General features: G+C 57.0%; 8 protein-coding genes across 8 annotated transcripts; 2 read left to right on the top strand and 6 right to left on the bottom strand.

Moving 5' to 3' along the window:
- Positions 1–55: 55 nt before the first annotated feature.
- B0T15DRAFT_490849 (mediator complex, subunit Med11) lies at positions 56–905 on the top strand (the record flags this gene model as incomplete). Its single annotated transcript, XM_062866727.1, has 2 exons — positions 56–163; positions 231–905. 2 exons carry the CDS (start codon positions 56–58, stop codon positions 903–905), a joined length of 783 nt encoding a protein of 260 aa, XP_062724039.1.
- Positions 906–1,469: 564 nt separating this feature from the next.
- Positions 1,470–2,676, bottom strand: B0T15DRAFT_550244 (uncharacterized protein; the record flags this gene model as incomplete). The annotated part of the gene is made up of 4 exons (XM_062870240.1): positions 1,984–2,676; positions 1,758–1,857; positions 1,633–1,684; positions 1,470–1,554 (listed from the first exon to the last, which is right to left on the bottom strand). Exons 1-4 carry the CDS (start codon positions 2,284–2,286, stop codon positions 1,470–1,472), a joined length of 540 nt encoding a protein of 179 aa, XP_062724038.1. The 5' UTR covers positions 2,287–2,676.
- An 831-nt stretch (positions 2,677–3,507) lies between these two features.
- Positions 3,508–7,249, bottom strand: B0T15DRAFT_103237 (uncharacterized protein). The gene is made up of 4 exons (XM_062861392.1): positions 6,792–7,249; positions 6,476–6,733; positions 5,490–6,413; positions 3,508–5,408 (listed from the first exon to the last, which is right to left on the bottom strand). Exons 1-4 carry the CDS (start codon positions 7,079–7,081, stop codon positions 3,662–3,664), a joined length of 3,219 nt encoding a protein of 1,072 aa, XP_062724037.1. The 5' UTR covers positions 7,082–7,249; the 3' UTR covers positions 3,508–3,661.
- Positions 7,250–7,797: 548 nt separating this feature from the next.
- On the bottom strand, positions 7,798–10,405 carry B0T15DRAFT_523972 (uncharacterized protein). Its single transcript, XM_062868731.1, has 6 exons — positions 10,140–10,405; positions 9,871–10,081; positions 9,595–9,812; positions 9,183–9,406; positions 8,811–9,125; positions 7,798–8,751 (listed from the first exon to the last, which is right to left on the bottom strand). Exons 1-6 carry the CDS (start codon positions 10,324–10,326, stop codon positions 8,119–8,121), a joined length of 1,788 nt encoding a protein of 595 aa, XP_062724036.1. The 5' UTR covers positions 10,327–10,405; the 3' UTR covers positions 7,798–8,118.
- A 143-nt stretch (positions 10,406–10,548) lies between these two features.
- Positions 10,549–12,068, bottom strand: B0T15DRAFT_523966 (glutathione S-transferase). Its single transcript, XM_062868730.1, has 8 exons — positions 12,033–12,068; positions 11,822–11,953; positions 11,720–11,755; positions 11,418–11,606; positions 11,305–11,342; positions 11,213–11,232; positions 10,982–11,149; positions 10,549–10,893 (listed from the first exon to the last, which is right to left on the bottom strand). Exons 2-8 carry the CDS (start codon positions 11,918–11,920, stop codon positions 10,682–10,684), a joined length of 762 nt encoding a protein of 253 aa, XP_062724035.1. The 5' UTR covers positions 11,921–11,953; positions 12,033–12,068; the 3' UTR covers positions 10,549–10,681.
- A 494-nt stretch (positions 12,069–12,562) lies between these two features.
- Positions 12,563–15,146, bottom strand: B0T15DRAFT_103023 (uncharacterized protein). The gene is made up of 2 exons (XM_062861390.1): positions 14,428–15,146; positions 12,563–14,263 (listed from the first exon to the last, which is right to left on the bottom strand). Exons 1-2 carry the CDS (start codon positions 14,703–14,705, stop codon positions 12,811–12,813), a joined length of 1,731 nt encoding a protein of 576 aa, XP_062724034.1. The 5' UTR covers positions 14,706–15,146; the 3' UTR covers positions 12,563–12,810.
- Positions 15,147–15,592: 446 nt separating this feature from the next.
- B0T15DRAFT_102989 (uncharacterized protein) lies at positions 15,593–16,314 on the bottom strand. Its single transcript, XM_062861389.1, has 3 exons — positions 16,272–16,314; positions 15,894–16,133; positions 15,593–15,835 (listed from the first exon to the last, which is right to left on the bottom strand). Exons 1-3 carry the CDS (start codon positions 16,272–16,274, stop codon positions 15,791–15,793), a joined length of 288 nt encoding a protein of 95 aa, XP_062724033.1. The 5' UTR covers positions 16,275–16,314; the 3' UTR covers positions 15,593–15,790.
- A 133-nt stretch (positions 16,315–16,447) lies between these two features.
- On the top strand, positions 16,448–19,170 carry B0T15DRAFT_523958 (uncharacterized protein). Its single transcript, XM_062868729.1, has 7 exons — positions 16,448–16,956; positions 17,368–17,598; positions 17,663–17,725; positions 17,792–17,862; positions 17,940–17,962; positions 18,046–18,309; positions 18,421–19,170. Exons 1-7 carry the CDS (start codon positions 16,944–16,946, stop codon positions 19,109–19,111), a joined length of 1,356 nt encoding a protein of 451 aa, XP_062724032.1. The 5' UTR covers positions 16,448–16,943; the 3' UTR covers positions 19,112–19,170.
- The last annotated feature ends 164 nt before the right edge of the window (positions 19,171–19,334 follow it).

The following is a 19,334-nucleotide window of genomic DNA, read 5'->3' as shown; positions in this document are numbered from 1 at the left end:
TCTGCGCAATTGGAATGGAAACTCAAGAAGCAATACTCCCACCCTACACAGCACGATGAATAACCCACCACAACCTCCGTCACTCAGCGGCGGGCCAGCAGTCGACATCCACCAACCCTTCACTCCGGCAGAGCGCATCCAGCAGCTAGCCGAGATAGACAACGTACTGGCCGACCACCATCCACACCCCTTATTGCAACATCAGTGCTAATCCCGGCTGCCACACACAGGACATAGCTTCCCTACTCACCCACCTCTCCAGCGCAATGCGCGCGCTAGCCACACCCCCGGGCAGCTCAGTCTCGTTATTGCAACCCAACGGCAACGGCACGCAGGCCGATGGCGACACGCCCAGCGACGTACCCATCCTCGAATCAGAACACCAACAACAACAAGAACGCGAAAGAGAAGCCGACCCAGTATCGGCCTTCCGAACAGCACAGGCCTCCTTCTTCAACGCCATCGACCGCATTGACAAGCACCTGACCCGCCAGATCCTGGCGCTCGAGGAGGCCGGGATCATCACGCTGCGGAACAACAACAACAGTGCAGAACAACAACAGCAGCAGCAGCAGCAGCCGCAACAGGGCGATTTTGGGCCCGGCGGCGGCGGCGGCGGCTCGTTTGGCGGCTCCGGACACCACCAAGGGCACCAGCAGCAGCTGCCGCCGCATCAGGGAGGAGGAGGAGGAGGAGGGGACGCAAAGGCCAGAGCTGCTGCTCCGCCGCGGCTGGAGCCGGACGGGATGGGCCGGTATGGCGGGCTGGATGTCGGGCAGCTGAATATGGCCAGCAGTACGGTGGAGAGGGACATGGAGGGGGAGTTGTGGCGGAAGGCGAGAGAGGAGCTTGGGAATGTTGTGGGCGTCAGGGTCAAGCAGGAGGGGGATGTCATGGAGGAATAAGTAGGCTGGTGGAGGTGTGGAAAAGGTGGCCGGGGGGAAGGGGTCCTTGCTCTCTTCGTGGCGTTAGAGGGATCTGGGGAGGTTAGAGCGGTTCGGAAAAGCTGCTGGCGTTGCTAGGTTGGTTTAAGGGTCATCTCTGGTTTCAGTCGGGCATGGGTATGCTCTTAAAGTACGGGGCGGCGGGTAAGCATCAAGCATCAAGATATATTTTCTCTTGCCTTTTGCGGTTATCTCAGTTAAATCTTCTGCAAGCCATGTGGCTTTTCAGGCAGATCTCATCACATGTTTAACATGTTCAACCCGAATTTGGACATCATATCTAGGGAAGTCCACTCGCCATTGACCATCCTCCCCTTCTCTCGGCTTTACAAGCAACATTGGTCAAGAATGAGAGTACAACCAAAAAACCAGATACTGAAGGCCTAGGAACAGTTGCCAGACGACCTCCGCTAGAGCGAATCCCAATTACACAGCCAACCGCCGCTTACCATAGCAGACGAAACACATCACAACCCGATATTAAGAAAAAGAAATCATTTCCCAGTTGTCAACGCACTAAACAAACTACGCCGAAGAATGGTCGCAGAGTCTATCGTAGGCACCGGCCGTGATGGTGCCGGTAGTCTGCACAAAGACCGATGGCGGGATTCTGCAAAAAGAACCAGTCAGCACCCACCCAGCCAGGACGTCTGCCAGGACAAAGAAAGGGGGGGTTCTTTTTACTTACACGGCATTGAAAAGCACACAGTTGAGGTGCTCCGTGTCGGTACCAACATTCTCTGCAAGAAAGTAAGCATTTTATTAAACCTCGAGATGGATCGGTTCGGGACAGTGGGCAGCACTAAAACTCACCATACCAGACAAAGTACGCATTGCAGTTGTCGGCCGCGTTGCATGTGTACTGGCACTTGTATGGGCCGTAGGGATTGGTATCGTGCGCGAAGTTCATGACCTGCCCCTCCGGTGGTGGCCAACCAAACCGACATCAGCATTTCTTTATAACCCCCAAAACGCATACCGATTTCCTTCCATCATCGACGGCCGAACGGGGCGGGGGGGTGGTCTGGGGAAAACTCACATGTGGGCCCGAGATGAAGTGGTCGCGGTACCAGTCCTGCTGGACGGCGTATGAAGTCCAGTTGTTGGCATTCGCCGTCACCACGGTGTAGTCGTTGATCTGGTAGGCGACAGGTTGGTACTGCTTCGATGCCGGCAGTCCGTTGGTGCAGACGGGACCCATGGCGTCGCGAGTGGCAGTCGCCTCGACGCGGCGGTGGACGGTGTCCTCCCTGGTGAGGCGGGACAGGGGAGGAGGAATGGCCATTGCCATTGTCACCAAGGTAAAGGCCGTGAGCAGCATGGACTTGGTGGTGGCGGTCATTTTGACGTCGATTCGTATTGGAAAGTTGACGTTGCGTATTCTGAGGTCTGCTGGAACAAGATGGAGAGGGAGGGCGGTAGTGGTAATGGCTGGTGAGGAGAGTAGAGGCGAAGGTGGTGAGTTGAGTGTTCGTCTGAGATTTGGCGCGAATGTTTAATTCTACAGAGTTTTGATTCTGGAAGGCTCTTCAAACAGCCTGAGATAGAAACGGAAAGCTTTGGGGATGGGAGCAGATTTGAAGGAAGGCGCGAGCAGATGGCACGAGGTCCAGTGGCTTTCTCTCTGCTTCCTCGAAGCCAAACACGATGGATTGTTTCCGCATATCGGGATGTAACTGGCCGCGGGCTGAGTCCCTCGGCCGTTTCCTACCAATTGACACGTCTTGATCCCACCGGTTCCCTGGAGTCTTTGCCTCGAACACTTGTACGACTTATCTGGTGTTTTAGTGCCACGTTCAGAGACGCAACTCACTCCCAGGCCTGCTCGATGCCCGAGGCCGTCGAGGCATGGGCGACCCTTGTGTCCGCGTTTGGCCGCACAGGATGTGTAGCACATGTCGAGGACACGGGGTACTTAGCAAAAGATGGCATGATCGGAATTCATGAATCAATGCCTTCCGCATGGAAAGAAAGGCACTGCTGCTTTGGACGGGTTAGGTTGTCATATCCATACCTATGCAGGGACACCTCAAAGAATATCTCAAGCACTGCCTACCTTACTCAATACTGTATACATACACCTTACTAGTAGTTATGGTCCCCTTAAAATATGCCATGTCCAACCCCCAATATCTCGTCCAACGTGCCCCGATTTGTAAGGGACATAACATCATTATCACACAGCGCGGATACCTACGCCATCGACGGATTGAGAGACATAATAATGTCTTGCAACACAGCAACCGGTGAGACACGAGGCTGCAAAATCAGGAAGACATACCACCACCGAATCCACACCCCCAGTCGAGACCAAAGCTCCCACACCTACCCGCTCCCCCTCCGTTGCACAATGCAGTACTCAGTTGGAAACAGACAGAAAAGGGAGACTGTGGCAGATCGAGTCCGGTAAGTGTATGACAAAAGACATCCCCCCCCCCCCCCCCCAACTTTCGGGGTGTATCTGTTTGTGTCTAGGACAGCGTCACCACTCGGAGACCGGAGGATTGCCCGCAACAGGTAAAGTGTAACTAAAGTAAGGAGGTAGGAAGAGACTGCTTCAGGAATGAGCCGATGTCCCAAGTGCGCTACCTACGCCCTAATACAACCCCTAACAAGAGAGACACGCTGAATCTTACCAAAGACTGACCCGAGTAAGTACATGTGACAAAAGAAGGATGGAAAAACAGACTGCAACCAGTCGCTAGCAGTTTCACACCTCAAGAAACCTCAAACCGCTTCCTCCCCTCCACAAGCCCTTCAGACAACTTAGTGACCGCCGCCCAGGCGGGGACGAAGGCAAGCGCCTCGTCCAGCGCGGGAATCGTGCCCGGCACATTAACATCACTCCACATACAAACGACATGCCCTGCCAACCTCCCTTTACTCCTACTACCAGTAGTAGTTCCCCCATCTCGCCGCCCCAACTCACCATAATCATCGACCATCTCTTCTCCTTCTTCTTCCTCTTCTCCTCCTCCTCCCTTACTAATGCTATCACCACCATCCCCATCGTCACGATGATCATCCTCCTTCTTCTTCTTCCACTCCACATCCACAACCCACGGCCTATCCCACTCGCGGTGCCACAGCCGGACAGTCGTGACCCCTTCTTGCTCGGGCCACGCGCCAAACCGCTCGTCCCACCCGGAGCCCCCCCGCACACGCAGCGCCGACACGGGGGAGTCAAACTCGAGGAAGCAGGCCTTGGTGTTGTTGGCGGCGATCTCGATGCGCGCGGCCACCACCACATCTGTATCTGTATCTGTAGTACGTGTGGCATTGACCGTGATCAGATCGCGATATTCCTTACTAGGAGAGGTGGTGAGGCGGGGAGGGGTATCGGCCCCATCGAAGCAGCAGCTCACGAGGCCCTGTCGCTTGGACGCGGCGCAGACGACGTCCTTGCCCGCGGCGGAGGGCAGAGCAGCGATGATGTGGCGGACGTATTCCTCGATGCCGGCGTAGCACACGCTGTTGCTGTTGCCGTCGAGGTCGAGGGTCTGGACGAAGTAGGTCTTGTATCGGTTGTTGGCCGAGAAGGGGAAGGCGGCGAGGTTGTAGATCAGCGTGCCGGCAAATACGAGAAGCAAAAAGACGGGGATGTGGTGCGTGATGCGGTGGATAAACGGCGTCAGCGGGAGGAAGAGCACGACGGCGCCCAGGAAGACGATCAGGTACGGCAGGAGGAGGCTGCTCCCGTCCGCGCCCGTTTGGTGCGTGGCGTCGACGAGCATCAGCATGATCTGCCCGATCAGGATGATGGTGAACGGGCCGAGGAGGAGGAATTGCAGGAGCCATGTCCACGAGGGGAGAGGACCGGACCAGGCTTGCTCGTGCTCAAACGGCTTGTTAGTACCGTTGCCGTGGCCGAGCCCGCCGTCGCTGTACCTGCGGGCTCCGCTAACCAGGGCCGAGATGGACTGGCGGTAGGTTGTAGCAAAGGTGGTGCGCGGTTGTTCGCCAGCCGCATTCCCTCCTACGAGTGGTGTGCGCTCTGTGGGTGCCTCAGTGTCATCGTCATCATCCTGGTCGCCCCGGATAGTTGTGGCCGAGGCTGACGTGTTCGAGTGCCTCGTCCCCGGCGGCGTCGACTCCTGATGGGGTCTCGGCAGCGGTAGCTGCGAAGGCGAGATATCACCGTTCGCGCGACCCCGACTGAGCGCCCTTGTCTCTTGGTCTTCGCGCACCTGCTGGCTCCACGTAGCCTTCTTCGGCAACGCAAACAGCTCGCAAAGCGCGATGAAAACGGAGAGGAACACGGCCGACTGGAAGAACACAAACATGTACCCGGCGCCAATCCTCAACCGATCCTCGGCGACCGTGACAGCGACGAGCATGGCCCATCCGAGGATGAACAGCCAGATCTGGACATAGACCCTGTGCAGAGCGCTGGGCCTTGCAAAGTTCGCACCCCGCATGATGGCCCAGAAGCTAAAGTAGAACAGCGAGACCATCATGGCCAGGCTTTTTGTTTTTTTGCGTGTTAGTGTGTTCCTCTCTTCACTCCTCACACCAAAAGGAGAAGTAAACGGGGTATCAACATACACAGAATACCGACTGCTGTAGACAATGAAGGGATTCACCTTCCTCAGCAAGAAGGCGGCCCCAAGCGTCAGCGATCCAACCACCACCAGCGCAAACGGGAACCGGAAGAAGCCCTTCCAGCCACCGATCTGCACGGGCTCGCCACCATCGGAATCAACATGTGGTGCCTTGACGCTCGAGCTGAAGAGGTAGTACCGATCCGCTCGGTGGAGGATGTAGCTGACCAGCGCCAGGATGAGCGGCGTGGCGATCAGCACGGTCAGCGACCACGCGAACATGCCGCGCAGGCCAAACAGCACGAAGCCCTTGCCGAAGAGATCAAACCAGACACCGTCGCTTGGGCGGCCGTTGCGCACCTTCCCGCGCGCTCCATCCGGCCTGGGACCCACGAAGGTGTCACCCGAGTCGCGAGAGAGCTGCGTGGTGGTGTGGATGGAGGCCGACAGCATGTGCCAGAGACTGCCCCGGGAGGCGTGCCTCGCATCGTCCTGGTTGGTGTGATAGCGCGCCCGGGGCTTGAAGAAGGCGAGGTCGAGCCCGCGCTGGCCGTACACGTCGTAGAGGACCGAGTAGTCGGTGCCGCTGCGGATGAAGCCCAGGCCGAAGGCGTCGGAGCCAATGACGGTGCCGAAGGGGCCTGGCGTGCGCGCATACGCGGCCGTCACCTCGCGGTCGGTGGTGCGGAAGAGGAGGGCCCGGCCGCCGGCCCCGGCGCCCTCCAGGTTCAGGAAGGTGTGTATGTATGGTTGCAGTGGGTGCTGTCCGAGTGCCCTTGCGCCGTAGAGGTAGTCCTCCTCTCCGTTGTTGAGCGTGACCACGATGCCCCTCTCGGGCTGGTTGCCCGGGCGAGTGAAGTACTGGATCAGCTGCAGGCACGTCACCACACCCATGCCGTCGTCTGTGGCGCCATACCCGGTAGAGACGCTTGAAGCAAGTCAGCCTTTTAAGCTGCCAGTGACCCTAAAGGAGCAAAGAAGACCTCTTACGAATCATAGTGGGCGTTGACCAGCGTCAAAGCATTGGCGCTACGCCTGGCGTCATCATGCACGCCTGCTGTGTTCCACCACTTGCCCTGGTCGTCGGCTTTGCCTCTGATGTAGACCAGAATGTTCGTGCCCTCAAAGTACGCCGCCACCCGAGAACCGGTTGAGACCACGCCAGACGCCATGAGGAAGGTGCAGTTGGATGTCATGTCATCAAACACGGTGACGGCGGCATCCGAGCTGCCGGACCCAGACCCAGACCTGAAGAATCATGGTCAACTGAAGGCTCCAGCACCTCTCGAGACAGGGAAACACTCACCCCTCAATCGTCCAAGCCACGCCATTCTCATCCAGAATTGAACGTATCCGCTGGAGAAGCATCTTGCGGAGCTCGTCATTGTAGCGGCTGTTGTAGGGATGGTACGCCCGTGTGACCGTGGCCAGGTCGAGCCATGCCTGCGTCAGGTTGATGCCTGGCACCGGCGACTCCCCGCTCGGAACCGGCGGCGCCTGTTCATTGACGATGATGATGGGTATGAGCAGGGCAAGGTACGTGACCGTCGTCCAGAAGGTGACCGGCCCGGGCCTGAACGAGAAGGGGTTGATCATTTTGGCGTCGACTTATTGTGTTGCCGCTGGGACCGGACGCCTGGGTCCTAGCGTTTCAAAGCAGCGCAAACGCCCTTCTCTCCCCCTCCTTAACAAAGCCAAGTATTTTTATCTATTCCGAGGAGACATGAGACTTGCAGATATTGGAAGCTAGGCGGAAGACCGTTGAAAGGCGCATCGGCAGTCCATGCGTCGGTCCTAGGTCAAGGAAAGCACTGCAGATAGGATGAGCCGATGCAGGTGACCTTTTCCGTCTTGGGAGGTTGGCCTTTGTCGACAACTCAGTGCTGGCTCATGCTCTTGCTAGCTGTTACCTGGTGCGACCGCCGTTAAACGCTAGAAAGTAGCCCAAAACGACGGCGAACCGCACTGGTCAGAGTTCAAGACACCTCTGGAGAAGGGTCTATTTCTGCATCTACGAAAACTGGAAGGCTGGAAAGCAATGGGATAAGGTAATAAGCCACGGTGAAGCTGGAGCTGCTGGATTGAGTGGGGATTTCGGATGCAGGTGAGTGGCCCAAGCTCCCTGCGTGATGTCACACGGTGACAAGGACAGTGAATGGCAGCTTTCAAGGTTTACCTTCAATTATTAGTATTGTGACACTTACAGGTAGCTAGGTGTGGTAGGTACTACTGCATAGCATAACCCGGATATCGAATAGAAACATGCATACCAGTGTAATCGGGCAAGTGGCCTCACGGAGCCGGACATCTACAACGGGCTCGACCAAAGGCACAACAGCCTTGGGCTGCTGGCGCTAGCAGTTGGCACCATCACAATGCATGTGTCTCAAGGCTCTCAACTCGCGCGACATCTAAAGCTTTATAGAACAACAATTCCCAACAGAAAAGAGCTACGTGTACAGTTAGTTCCCACTCCCACCAAGAGCAACCCTGTCAACTTAGTGAAGATGAAAAGTTGCGCTACGGAAAAGTGAGTGAGAACAGGTTAATCAAAGCATCCTATCAGTCAGTAGCACTTCCACGACCTGGCGCAGGATACACTGCAGCAAGTTGCTACGCTACCAGTGTCCACCCTAAAGCGGCGGCGGAGGCGGCAGGTCCATGGGAGGCGGCGGCGGAGCATCTCCCGAGGGAGGAGGAGGAGGTGGAGGCGGAGCAGCGTTGGCGTACTGCTGGATGAGCGCATTGAGTCCGCCCGGAAGGCCCGGCGGAGCAGCACCGGGAGGCGGCGGGGGCGGAGGGGGCAAGCCAGGAGGTGCACCGCCCACTCCAGGAGGAGCACCAGGCGCGCCGTAACCACCGTAACCTGGGTATCCACCATATGCGGCGGGTGCGCCCGGTGCGCCCGGTGCACCCATGGGCTGATGCCAAGGAGCAGCTCCCGGGGGCGCGGCCGGGGCGGCGGCACCGTACGCGCTCTGGGCGGGATAATAGTTGTCACCTCCGTCGCGGCCATCGGAACCACGGTAGCCGCGGTCTCGGTCGCGGTCCCGATCGCCGCGGTCACGGGCCCACGGAGCAGGGCCCCCTGAAGGACCGCTCTCGCTGTCGCGGTCGTTGTTCCGGACACGCCAGGGTGCGGGCCCACCAGTAGGTCCCCGAGCCCAGGGCCGGGCATCACCCCCGCCAGGGGGACCGTTCGATCCAGGGCCGGCTTCGATGCGGGCAGGCGCAGCACCCGTGCCACCAAGTTCTTGCATGAGTTGCTGGATGCGCGTTAGTCTCGTGGTTATCATGCGCAGGCTTTGGTGTCGAGTCAACATACCTCGTACTCGCGATCCACGGCATCGCCACCGCCGATGCGACCAACAGGCCGACCCGCCGGGCCATCGTTGCGCCAGCTAGCGCCCCGCTGCCTATCAGGACAATCACGAGCCATGTGGCCAGCATTACCACAGACACGGCAGATGATGTTGGCGGTGAAGTTCTGTCTCTCGGGGCAGTCGTACTTGCGGTGCCCAATCTGTCCGCAGTTTTGGCATGCCTGGTTCTCGTCGTCGCGGAGGGTTCCGTTCAGGGCAGCAAGCTCGCGCAACTGGTTACGCTTGAGCTCGTTCTGGCCCTCGGGGATAGACGCCGCCTAGTCATCCCATCAGTACAAGCGGCATATGCAACGGATAAAGGGTGAACCGCATACCGTCTCAATGACATTGTGAATCAGCTTCTTCGCCTTGTTGACCTTCTCTTCCGTGTCGGCCATGATGAGGCAGTGCAGGTCCTCTTCCTGGTTGCTGGAGTGAGCAGCATCAGAACGCCCCTTGCCTTCTTTGACGGAGCCCTTTCCACGAATGGCAATCTTGGCACCGGATTCTGCTTCCATTTTCTTGAGTGTGTTTCCACGGGGTCCGATAAGTAAGCCAACTTGAGTAGGGAAGCTAAGTGTTAGTGAGCCGGGTCAAATAATAGGATAGCGATCAAGGTTAGAATCCAGCAAGGTCAGCCCGCAAGGCACAGCATCACGGCAGGATGCTGCCACAAGTGCCTGGCAAAGTACCATGGGGATGTGGAATTTGGAGTGGTTAGAAAGGTTACAGGGTTAGCAATCATACTGAAGTTAATCTCTGGATAGTCGTTGACCGGCACGTAGACCTTCTCTTGAGTCTTGGTCGGCCGGCGATAATCCTGAGGCGGGTGGTAGTTAGGAATCGTCTTCATGGCCTTTTCGACCAGCTTGTGCCGCTCGTCCTCCAGGCGCTTTCGGTAACGGTATTCCCGAGTGTTGACACGGCGACCGTGGTTGTCGTACTGCGGAGGAGGTGAAGGGGATCTGCGTGCATGCGCGTCAACCACTGGCAACACGAGTATGGAGAGAGGCGCCAACATACCTGTCTCCATCCGCGGGGACGACATCGTCGATCTTGAGCTTCTGAGTGATCTCTTCGATGCGCAGATGAAGCGTGTAGGCCTCGAGCTGCTCGCTGGTCATGTCGGCGACAATAGCGGTGGGAAGACCCATCAAGCCGGCGGCTTTGTTCTCGGTCGCGTCGCCCCAGCGATTGCGCTTCTTGCGGCGTCTCGGTCCATCGTGCTCAGAGCCTGCCCAAGAGTTAACACAACCGACCATGCATCAAGAAATTGCGCGACAAAAACGCACGTTCAGGACTGCGGCCGCGCTTGACATCGCGGTCGCCGTTTGAAAAGCCGCCGTTGTAGGAGCCGTTGTAGGACCCATTGGGCGATGCGCTCCCGTTCTTGACGCCGTCTTCTTCGTCGCCACCAAAGCGGCGCTTACCCAAGGGGATGTTGTTAGACCCTGTGATGCCTTGGTTTCTCCACGCCATTTTGATGCAGCAGTACTTCTGTCTGGCGCGAAACCGATTGTTGTTGTTGATTTAGTGACCCTTCTAAAGTTTCGAGGCATCGCGGCAGGTCAGTTTGCCACAGGCTTGGGCCCAGTTTCACGTGATCATTTTCAGTGCCCCGCGCACGGACCTTCTTTTGCACGCACCTACATCGCATGGGGTGAATTCACCGAGTCCTCAGCATGGAGCCAATCCTCAACCTGAAAGTCCAAAAGATGACCTTCGATTTGACTAATACCAGTCCAACAAACCACAAGGTGATGCTGGTACCTGCGGTTGATTGATTGCATATGCTCCGAACAGCACTATCATGCACACCACACATGCAACTGGTTCATTTCTTTGCATCGGCAGCCATGCCCTGCTGCACCCAGGCCCTCGACTTCTTCGCCTGCTCCTCGAGCTCCTCCTCAGACTTATGCCTGTTCTCCAGGGCCGTGTGAGGCTTTGGCACATGCCTACCCTTTTCACAACCAGGACGAGACACGATCTTGTCAACCCACTCCTTCAGCTTAGGGAATTCATCCAGCGAGACGCCTGCCCAGTCTTTTCGGGTGTGCGGAGTTGTGGTTAGCAACGACCTGTAGTTGGCCATATCAAAGCACAGGCAGAAGGATAAAAAAGGGAAACTCACAAGAAGCCGCGACCCAGCCCCAGCAGGCAATGTCGGCGATGGTGCACCTATCTCCAACGAGATAGCCCGAAGTGGACTTGCTCAGCTGCGCCTCCATGACGCGATACAGGCGGCGCGTCTCGTTCTGGTATCTGTTGATGCCGTACTGGATCTTCTCAGGAGCGTATCCTGTGCTGTGTCAGACACGACATGCCGTCAAATCCACAACTTCCATCTCTTGGGAAAACTCACTAGTGAAATGGTTTGCTTGGCTGCATCGCCGCAAGTTAGCATGCACCCCCTCCTATTGCTCCTAACCATGACAACATAGCACACAAACGCACCCTTGCATTGGCCCAAGGCCGCCCATCTGCCACATGAGCTGCCGGACACACAAACCAATTAGCCCACGCCTGCCACCTCACATGCCGGCCGCAAGAATGCAGTCCGTACTTACCCAGCTGTTCACCTCCCAGTACTCGCGCGTGCCCCGGGGATACGACACCTTGTGCTCCGTGTCGTACCGGTCCACGAGGTACTGCATGATGGAGCCGCTCTCAAAGAGGCGGATGGGCGAGCCATCGGTGAAGGTGTCGGTCAGAGCGGGGATGCGGCCGTTGGGGTTGATCTCGAGGAACCAGGGCTCCTATTTTCATTTCACGCGAGAGAAATCAACTTCATCATGCCCCTCTCATCTGATTCTGGGGTGGGGGCCTGAAGACAAGGACACAGCGGAGATATCCAACACTGCATACATACCTTTTGCGTGTTCTTGTCGAGCTCGATGGCCGTCACCTGGTCCAAGTCAGCGGGTACTCATTTCTTGCGGTCAGAGACTGGTCTTTTGACAAGGCAACTTACCTTGTACGGAAGCCCCAGCTCTTCGAGCAGCATCGAGATCTTGATGCCGTTCGGCGTCTGGGCCGTGTAGAGGTGGATATCCGACTTTGTCTCGGCCATCTTGTGAGGGGTACTAGTAGCTGTTCCGTGGTTCTTATGAAGACGACTTTTTGTTAAGTGCGATCCTAGTAAAGCAACTCGTTGCATGGAATGCCAATGGCCAAGTACATACAACTCTTAAAACTCTCTCCGCTACGAGGCTCCGACGGATATAAATGTGTTGTTCTGAGCTATCACGCTATCTACATCATGCTACATATTCCCCGCTTACGTATGCGGGGCTTAGAAATCAGCTCCCCCGTTCTTCCCTTGTTGGGTAGCGACTCCGTCACTCCCCACCTAACAACATGCCAACAACAAACGAAGGGCGCAACCTGATGAGTATCCGTACCAGAGCCTGCTCCATAAGGCATCCTCCTTGTGGTTGGGTAGTCAAAGCAAAACGGAGAACGAAGTATGCCGGACCCGCAGGGCAGACCAGAGTATGCTCTTTTACACATGATGTTGCATTCCTTCGTTCTCATACCTGTCGGCCGGGTAACTGTGGGTTCAACGGAGACCTCTCTCGGGCTCCGAGAATTGCAAGATGACAAATCGCTGAACTTCACTTCCCATCGTTCATGATGTCCTCTGTCGATGAACTCGAGGAATCTAATCTTTCAGTCTTCGTCTCGGAAGTAGGAGTTCAACGCGATGCATCTGCTGGCAGAACCTTCGGACAGCGTGTCGACGGGATGGTATTACAAGAATGGAGTTTCCATTGTAAAAATGCCGACAAAACGAATGTTGCGGGAGAGACCGCCTCTAAGTCCCAGTACCTACTAGTATACAGACGCTATGCCGGGGCTATTGAAGCGTACATACAATATTAAGTTACCTAAATGGTAGCCACCAAAATCCATCGCCATCACCTCCCTCACCACGCACCCTTCTTCTTCAAAAGAACCGAATCAAACAACCTGGCACATTCGCCCATCATTGGCCACGCTCCACTTCTCACTCCCGACGGCGTTCCTGGCATAGAACAGGCCGCTCGGATCATACTTGTTCTTGATGGTCAGCAGCTTGGCGTAGTTGTCCCCGAAGAAGACTGTCTGCCAGTCCGGCTGCTGGAAGTCGGCCTCGTTCATGTACGCGCCGGACCCGGGCGTGACGGCCTCGATGTGCGGCATGATGTCGTACGTCATCAGCCGCTGGTTGGCCAGCATCTGGTCCCATTCGGCCGGGTCGAAGGACCAGGGCGTCGTGAGCGTCGCATGGATCAGCGGCGTGCGCCAGGCGGGCAGCACGGCGTTCTGGTCCGCGCTGCCGAAGCGGGACACGTCGGTGCCGACGCCGATCCAGGTCACGCCCTTGTCGGCGATGTAGCGCGCCACGGCCGACATGGCGGTGCGGTTGGCGTCGAAGGCCGACAGCGGCACGAGGCGGCCGCCGTACTGCGCGATGCCGACCTGGATGTTGCCGTTGGGCAGCGGGCCGAAGTACTGGTTGTAGTGGTCGTAGTAGGTCGCCGACGCGCTGTAGGCCGCGCTGTACGTGACGCCCATGGACGTGAGGTTGCTCAGCAGCGGCGCCATGATGGCCTCGACCTCGGCCGTCGTCTTGTTGTAGGCCGTCAGCGGGGCGATCATGAAGAAGCTGGACGTGAAGTAGTAGACCACCATGGCACCGGCGCCGATCATGTCCGGCAGGGCCGCGTGGAAAGCGTCGATGGCGCTGTAGAAGGTGTCGGTCGGGTTCTCGCTGGCGTAGAAGGACAGCGTGGCGCCGCTCACGGGCGCGTCGGGGAAGCTCTTGACCGTCATGCTGAGCACGACGCCGTAGTTGCCGCCGCCGCCGCCCGAGAGGGCCCAGTACAGATCGGAATTCTGCGTCCGGGATGCCGTGACGAGCGTGCCGTCGGCCGTGACGACCTCCCACTCGAGCGTGTTGTCGGCGGACAGGCCAAACGAGCTGCTCAGGGCGGAATGGCCGCCGCCCTGGGTGTAGCCGCCGCTAATGCCCACGGTTGGGCACTCGCCGCCGACAACGACCTGGCCCCGGTCGCGGCCGGCCGCCAGGATGTCGTAGCCCTGCACGCCGGCGCCGAGTTTGACGGCCGTGCCGGTGTAGTACTCGTCCTGCCAGTTCTTGAACTCGATGTCCTTGAGCTTGTGGGTCCACACCGAGAGCGCGCCGGCCCCGGTCGACCGGCCATTGTAATCATGGCCGGTGTTGCGGATGATGAGGCGGATGTTGCGCTTCTTGGCGAACTTGACCGCGGCAATCACGTCGTCGGCCGTCTCGGCAGCCACGGCGTAGACCACATAGTTGCCCAACGTGCACGGCTTGGACTGAGCCGTGAACGGATCGCAGCTCTGGTTGGCGAAAAATGGCGCCATGATGGACGCGGAGTCATCCATGCTATATGCCAGGTCCCGTGTTAGTGATCGACACTGGTATGGGGAATAGAGGGTCACCTTCATGGCCAGCCGTCCCACGCATGTCGATCGAAGAGATCGCCATCATCGGCTCATGCATTCCCTTCCTCCGAAGACACAAACAAGGGGGCGGGGCCATGTTCTTACTGAGTAGCGGGGTCCTGCCAGCCATTCTGCAGAGCCAGGCACCGCACCGGGTCGTAGTCGGGGTCATGGCACGGGTGGGCGAGCGGCACCGTGGCGACCAACCGGCCGCTGACCGTCTTATTCAGCTTGTCCCAGTCGCAAGGGACCGGCCAGCACGCGTCTCCGGGGAAGCACCTGCAGTCAGTGCGTTTGGAGATGGAAATCGTGGCGTCTGCCAAGTCAGCAAGCGCACCGGCCGCGACCAAGGCCGCGCCGGCCGCGAAGAACTGCGCCTTCATCGTTCGTTTTGCTACAAAAGAGTGACAATGGGTGAGACAGACAGCAACGAGCGTAGGGGGGCAAGGAAGGTGGTTGAGGACGGAGGGAGAAAAATTCCTAGGCTACAGAAGCATGGTGATCGCCAGCTTCGAGGACTTTTATTAACACCGCTCCCCACGAAAGGTCCTCGGGACTCTCAAAGCCAGGTAGCCCGGCAGCCGTCGACGGCAAGAGCGCACCCAGGATTTGGTATGTACTCGAATATGGTTAGTCTGGGGTTCCTCTCAGGATCATACATTATAGTGTAGAGGAGTCGTGGAGAACAGGCTGCAGGCCGTCGGAGTTGAAGCCATGGCAATCTCCGTTGATGGTCCACTGGCCAGGAGTTGCAAGGCGATTGCCGTGAAGCAAGAGAGGGCGAATGATGATTGTCTGTTCCTGGGCGGACTTCGGTTCGTCCGGCAACTCGCTGCTCCGCGGCTCCGCCAGGGTACCTTGGGATCGGCATCCCGCACGTGGACTTTCCCGCATTGTCGGGGCAGATCAAATTTTGTCAATCCTTATGCAGTGCGCTTCTCACAAGCCATGCTGTGCGTGCTCGAGGCGTGGTCGCCATGGATGAGGGGTGGGTTGAGATAAGCCCCGAGGCATCCATCAAGCGTGGTCCAACTTCGTTGTTGACAATGGTCTCGAATTCTTCGGGCGACATATCCGTTCTTGTACGCTGTGTATGTAATGGTATCTTCCTAACAGCCCGACACAGTCCGCTTTCAGCTGTTAACGACTTCGCAGCATATCGTAGCAGACCAATCGCATCTCACACCCAAATTCCTAATAATCGCACTTCCACGGCGTCGACGACGTCTCGTGTTGTGGGTCCGGGAGATGCTCGGCAACGGTCCACTACCGGAACTGTACGGTGCTTGGCGCAACTTGCAAGCCCTTGCTTCCTCCTTCCGCATTAGGATAGTCCAGCTTTGAATCAGAGAAAGCATTCCAAAATGAGAGGCTCTCGGGCTTATAAATCATGGTCAATAGTTCATCGGCGTGTCTTAGATATGTTCTCCACTGTGGGCAAAAGGAAGAAAAGAAGAGAAAACAGAGTCTAGTGTAGAGCGGATGAATGACAGTGAGTGACGAGGTGGTGTTGCTCCGGGTGGAAGTTGTTAGCATTTTCCTAATTTCCAATCAGGAAAGGACACCACTACCTTGTGAGTTCTAGTCAGCCAACAAGCGATTGCCCACAGTACGGATTTTAACCAAAAGACACTTTCGATGTTTTCTGCATCCGCATTCATCAACAACCAGATGACGTCCAGCACAGCAACAGCGCAATGCGGCTGGTCACTAGCGTCGACGTAACGTAACTGTTTGTCTTGGCGATCTCGAGAGCCGCAGCAGAGGCCAAGAAAGGGCGACCCAAGAAAGGCCAAGGGAGCACGGGAAGCCTTCCACAAATAGTCAGTCCCGGGCCGCTGCCAAGAGATCTTTAGCAAAAACGGGCGCCGCCGAATTTGCGCCTTACAGGGCGGTCATCATTCTTCAAGCTGAGGTGCTTGTCCGTTGGGATCGCGTCTCGACCTCACCATATGCTTTTCGAAGGCACCATCTCGTGGGAACGAAGTTGTTGGTGGCCGTGGAAGGCATACCATATCTTGCATGGCCATGGAGGGCGTGGATTCCAGGGAAATAGTTAAAACTTGAGACACACTTTGACTGCACGCTCGGTGATTGCCGGATCTCGAATCTCGATAAGCCGATCCTGGGGCTGCCACATCCCGGTCACACTGCGCCCACCAGGAAGATTTTGCCATTTCTTCGTCTTCTCTCGCATTCCCTACACAACCACGAGACGGGATTCGTAACTTCTTCAGGATCTGCATTAGTATCTGCGTTAGCTTTGCGGAGCGCCTCAGGGGCTGGCAGGGCCGACTGGGGAAATCAGCTTGGGTATCCATTGACGTTCACGAGCCCTTTCTTGCCCGGGACTAGCTTCACAGAGGATGTCCGACCACTCGATACCTACACACAGCTGGGGCCAAGTACCGCCCAGGCATCATCTTTACCCTCGTACTCTTGTCCTCGGCAGCTGATTGGGATTCGAGAAGCTTGACTCGAGGCCAAAATTCAAGAGGGTTGCTCCTTCAGGGGCAACCCATCACTGACTATCACCTCGGCAATTCGCCATTGGGCTTAAAGCCGCCCAGCTGGTGTGTGCGTTGAGACGGTGAGATATTGTGCGCATTGCGCGCAACGCAATGACCCCCGAAAGTACGTACGTTGCCCTTTGTGATTTTTTGGGTATGGGTGAGGCATTTCTCCCCGAGGGCCGGTATGGTCGTGGTCGTCCTGTCCCGGATCAACGGTACCCCTTGTCGATTCCCCTACGCCGGGCCCAGTCACGCCTGCTATGATATGTGATGTAACCATGCCGCATGTGCCCTTAACCCTTACTGTCGTCGCCATGGAGCTTGATGTCAAGAGTCTACCGTAACTGCAGCGATGTTCCGGGGTGGTCGGTAGACTTCGGCCCAGGAGCCACGGCGGTTGGAAGACTCATCAGATCTTGCCTATCTAGCCCTATTGTTGCTGCCCAGTTCCCACCCCTCGACTCCTCCCAGCGCAGATCCCGAGATCTGCCACACTCTGGCACATCAACAAGCTTAAATAATAAAACTCCAGACCATTGCCCCGGTCCGACTCCTTCAAACTCCCCCGCCGCTCGTCAACAGCGCTCTCTCCCCGCCAGAGCGACTGTCAAGATGGGTTGGACATACAACACCAAAGACCCCAACGCCCCGACGATAGGGCCTATGATTACTGGCGTCACTAGCGCTCTTACTATCCTCTCGCTCGTCACCGTCTGCCTCCGGACGTACTGCCGGGTAGTCATCCTCAAGGCTTTTGGCATCGGTAAGCCTTTTTGGCCTGTTGTAAGACGCCGTGGGAGAGGGACTTACACGATCCCAATGAACAGACGATTGGATCATCCCGGTAACATGGGTCGCTGCTGCCGGGTTTGCCATCGTCACCATCGTCCGTGAGTGCTGAGCATCAACGGATAGATAGATGTAGGCTGCCAGCAGAACTGATATTGCTTGGCCAGAGACAAAATGGGGCCTCGGGCTACGCCATATCGATGACCTTCCCGCTGAAGACATCTACAACTTTGGTCTTGTGAGTCAAGGCTCTATCTACGCCATGAACTGTGGCTGGCCGAGGCCGGGAAGACTGACAATGACATACGCTCGCAGCTCCAATACATCGGCGCTCCATTGTCTGTATCCCACGCCCCTCTTGTGTGAGACGGTGGTCAACACTACCAGGTACCTAAATACTGATACTTCCCATTCAAAACAGCTACATCAGCAGCATCCTGGGGTTCAAGCTCGCCCTGCTCTTCTCGTACCTGCGCTTCGTCCCGATGGGCATCTACCGCCACGCCGTGCACGGCGTCATCACGGCATGCATCCTGTTCCACCTCGCCTTCCTGATCGTGCAGATCAACCTCTGCCAGCCCGCCCGGAAGCAGTGGGACCCCTCCGTCACCTGGGGCACGTGCATCGCCGGCGTGCCCTTCTACACCTCGGTGGCCTCCATCACGATCCTCTTTGACGTGACAGTGTAAGCTTTTGTCTTCTTTTTTTCTTTTTCTTTTTCTTCTTCTTTTTCTTCCTCCTCCTCATTCAACAACCAATTAAAACCAAAAACTAAAAAGGACAAAACAAAATATAGAATGCTCCTCCCCTTCCCAATCCTCCTCAAATCCCGCATCCAAACCCGCAAGAAGCTCGTGCTGCTCGCCCTCTTCGGCCTGGGCACCTTCATCACCGTCATCCAGATCATCCGCATCCAGACGGTCAAGCGGCTGGTGCACTACACCGACTCGGCGCCCCTGATCCTCTGGTCGGCCGTCGAGAACAACCTGGGCCTCATCGTCGCCAACGTGCCTACGCTGGCCCCGCTCGTCAAGTACTACCATGAGCAGCGCAGTTCCCGCGGCGGGAGCAAGGGCGGCAATAACACCCACGGCGGCCTCCCGTCCGGCTACGGCGGGAATACTAAAACTAATAATAATAGTGGTGGTGTCGGTGCTAGCCTAGGATACGCCCGGGGCTCGCGCTATGCGCGCAGCCGGCTGTCGTCCAGGGCGGCGGCGGGCATGCAGGCGTTGGGAAGCATGGGCGGCGCGAGCGTGCACGACGGGACCGAGCTGGGCAGCTTCGGTGCCGCGGGCAGGTGTGTGAGTAGTAACGGCAAGGGCAATGGGAGCATGGATTCGATTTTGGATAGTAGTAGTAGTGGGCGGAGTATTGATGATGAGGAGGCCGGCAAGGTCGATAGGCACCGGGATGATGATGATGGAATGGTGGTGGTGCCTGGGGCCATCAGCAAGAAGGTTGAGGTTGTTATCACGCGAACTTGAGAAACTCTGTTTTTTCCTTTTCCTTTTACTTTTCTTTTTCTTTTCTTTTTTTGTTTTTTCCAACTCGAAAATAACGAGAACATGGGGTATGTATGGGCTTTTCAGAGGGGTCGTCAGGAGTTTAGATGGGACGGGATGGACGGATTGATTATCTATTTAATGACGGGAACGGGTTTTGGATTGGGATTAGCGGTCGGCAGCCCTTGGGATGGACTTCGAAGTA

Source organism: Chaetomium strumarium (genome assembly GCF_033439665.1).
Source record: "Chaetomium strumarium strain CBS 333.67 chromosome Unknown B0T15scaffold_2, whole genome shotgun sequence".
In the NCBI taxonomy this organism is placed as follows: Eukaryota; Fungi; Ascomycota; class Sordariomycetes; order Sordariales; family Chaetomiaceae; genus Chaetomium; species Chaetomium strumarium.
Note: the sequence above shows the minus strand (reverse complement) of the source record. Positions and strands in the feature narration are given on the sequence as shown.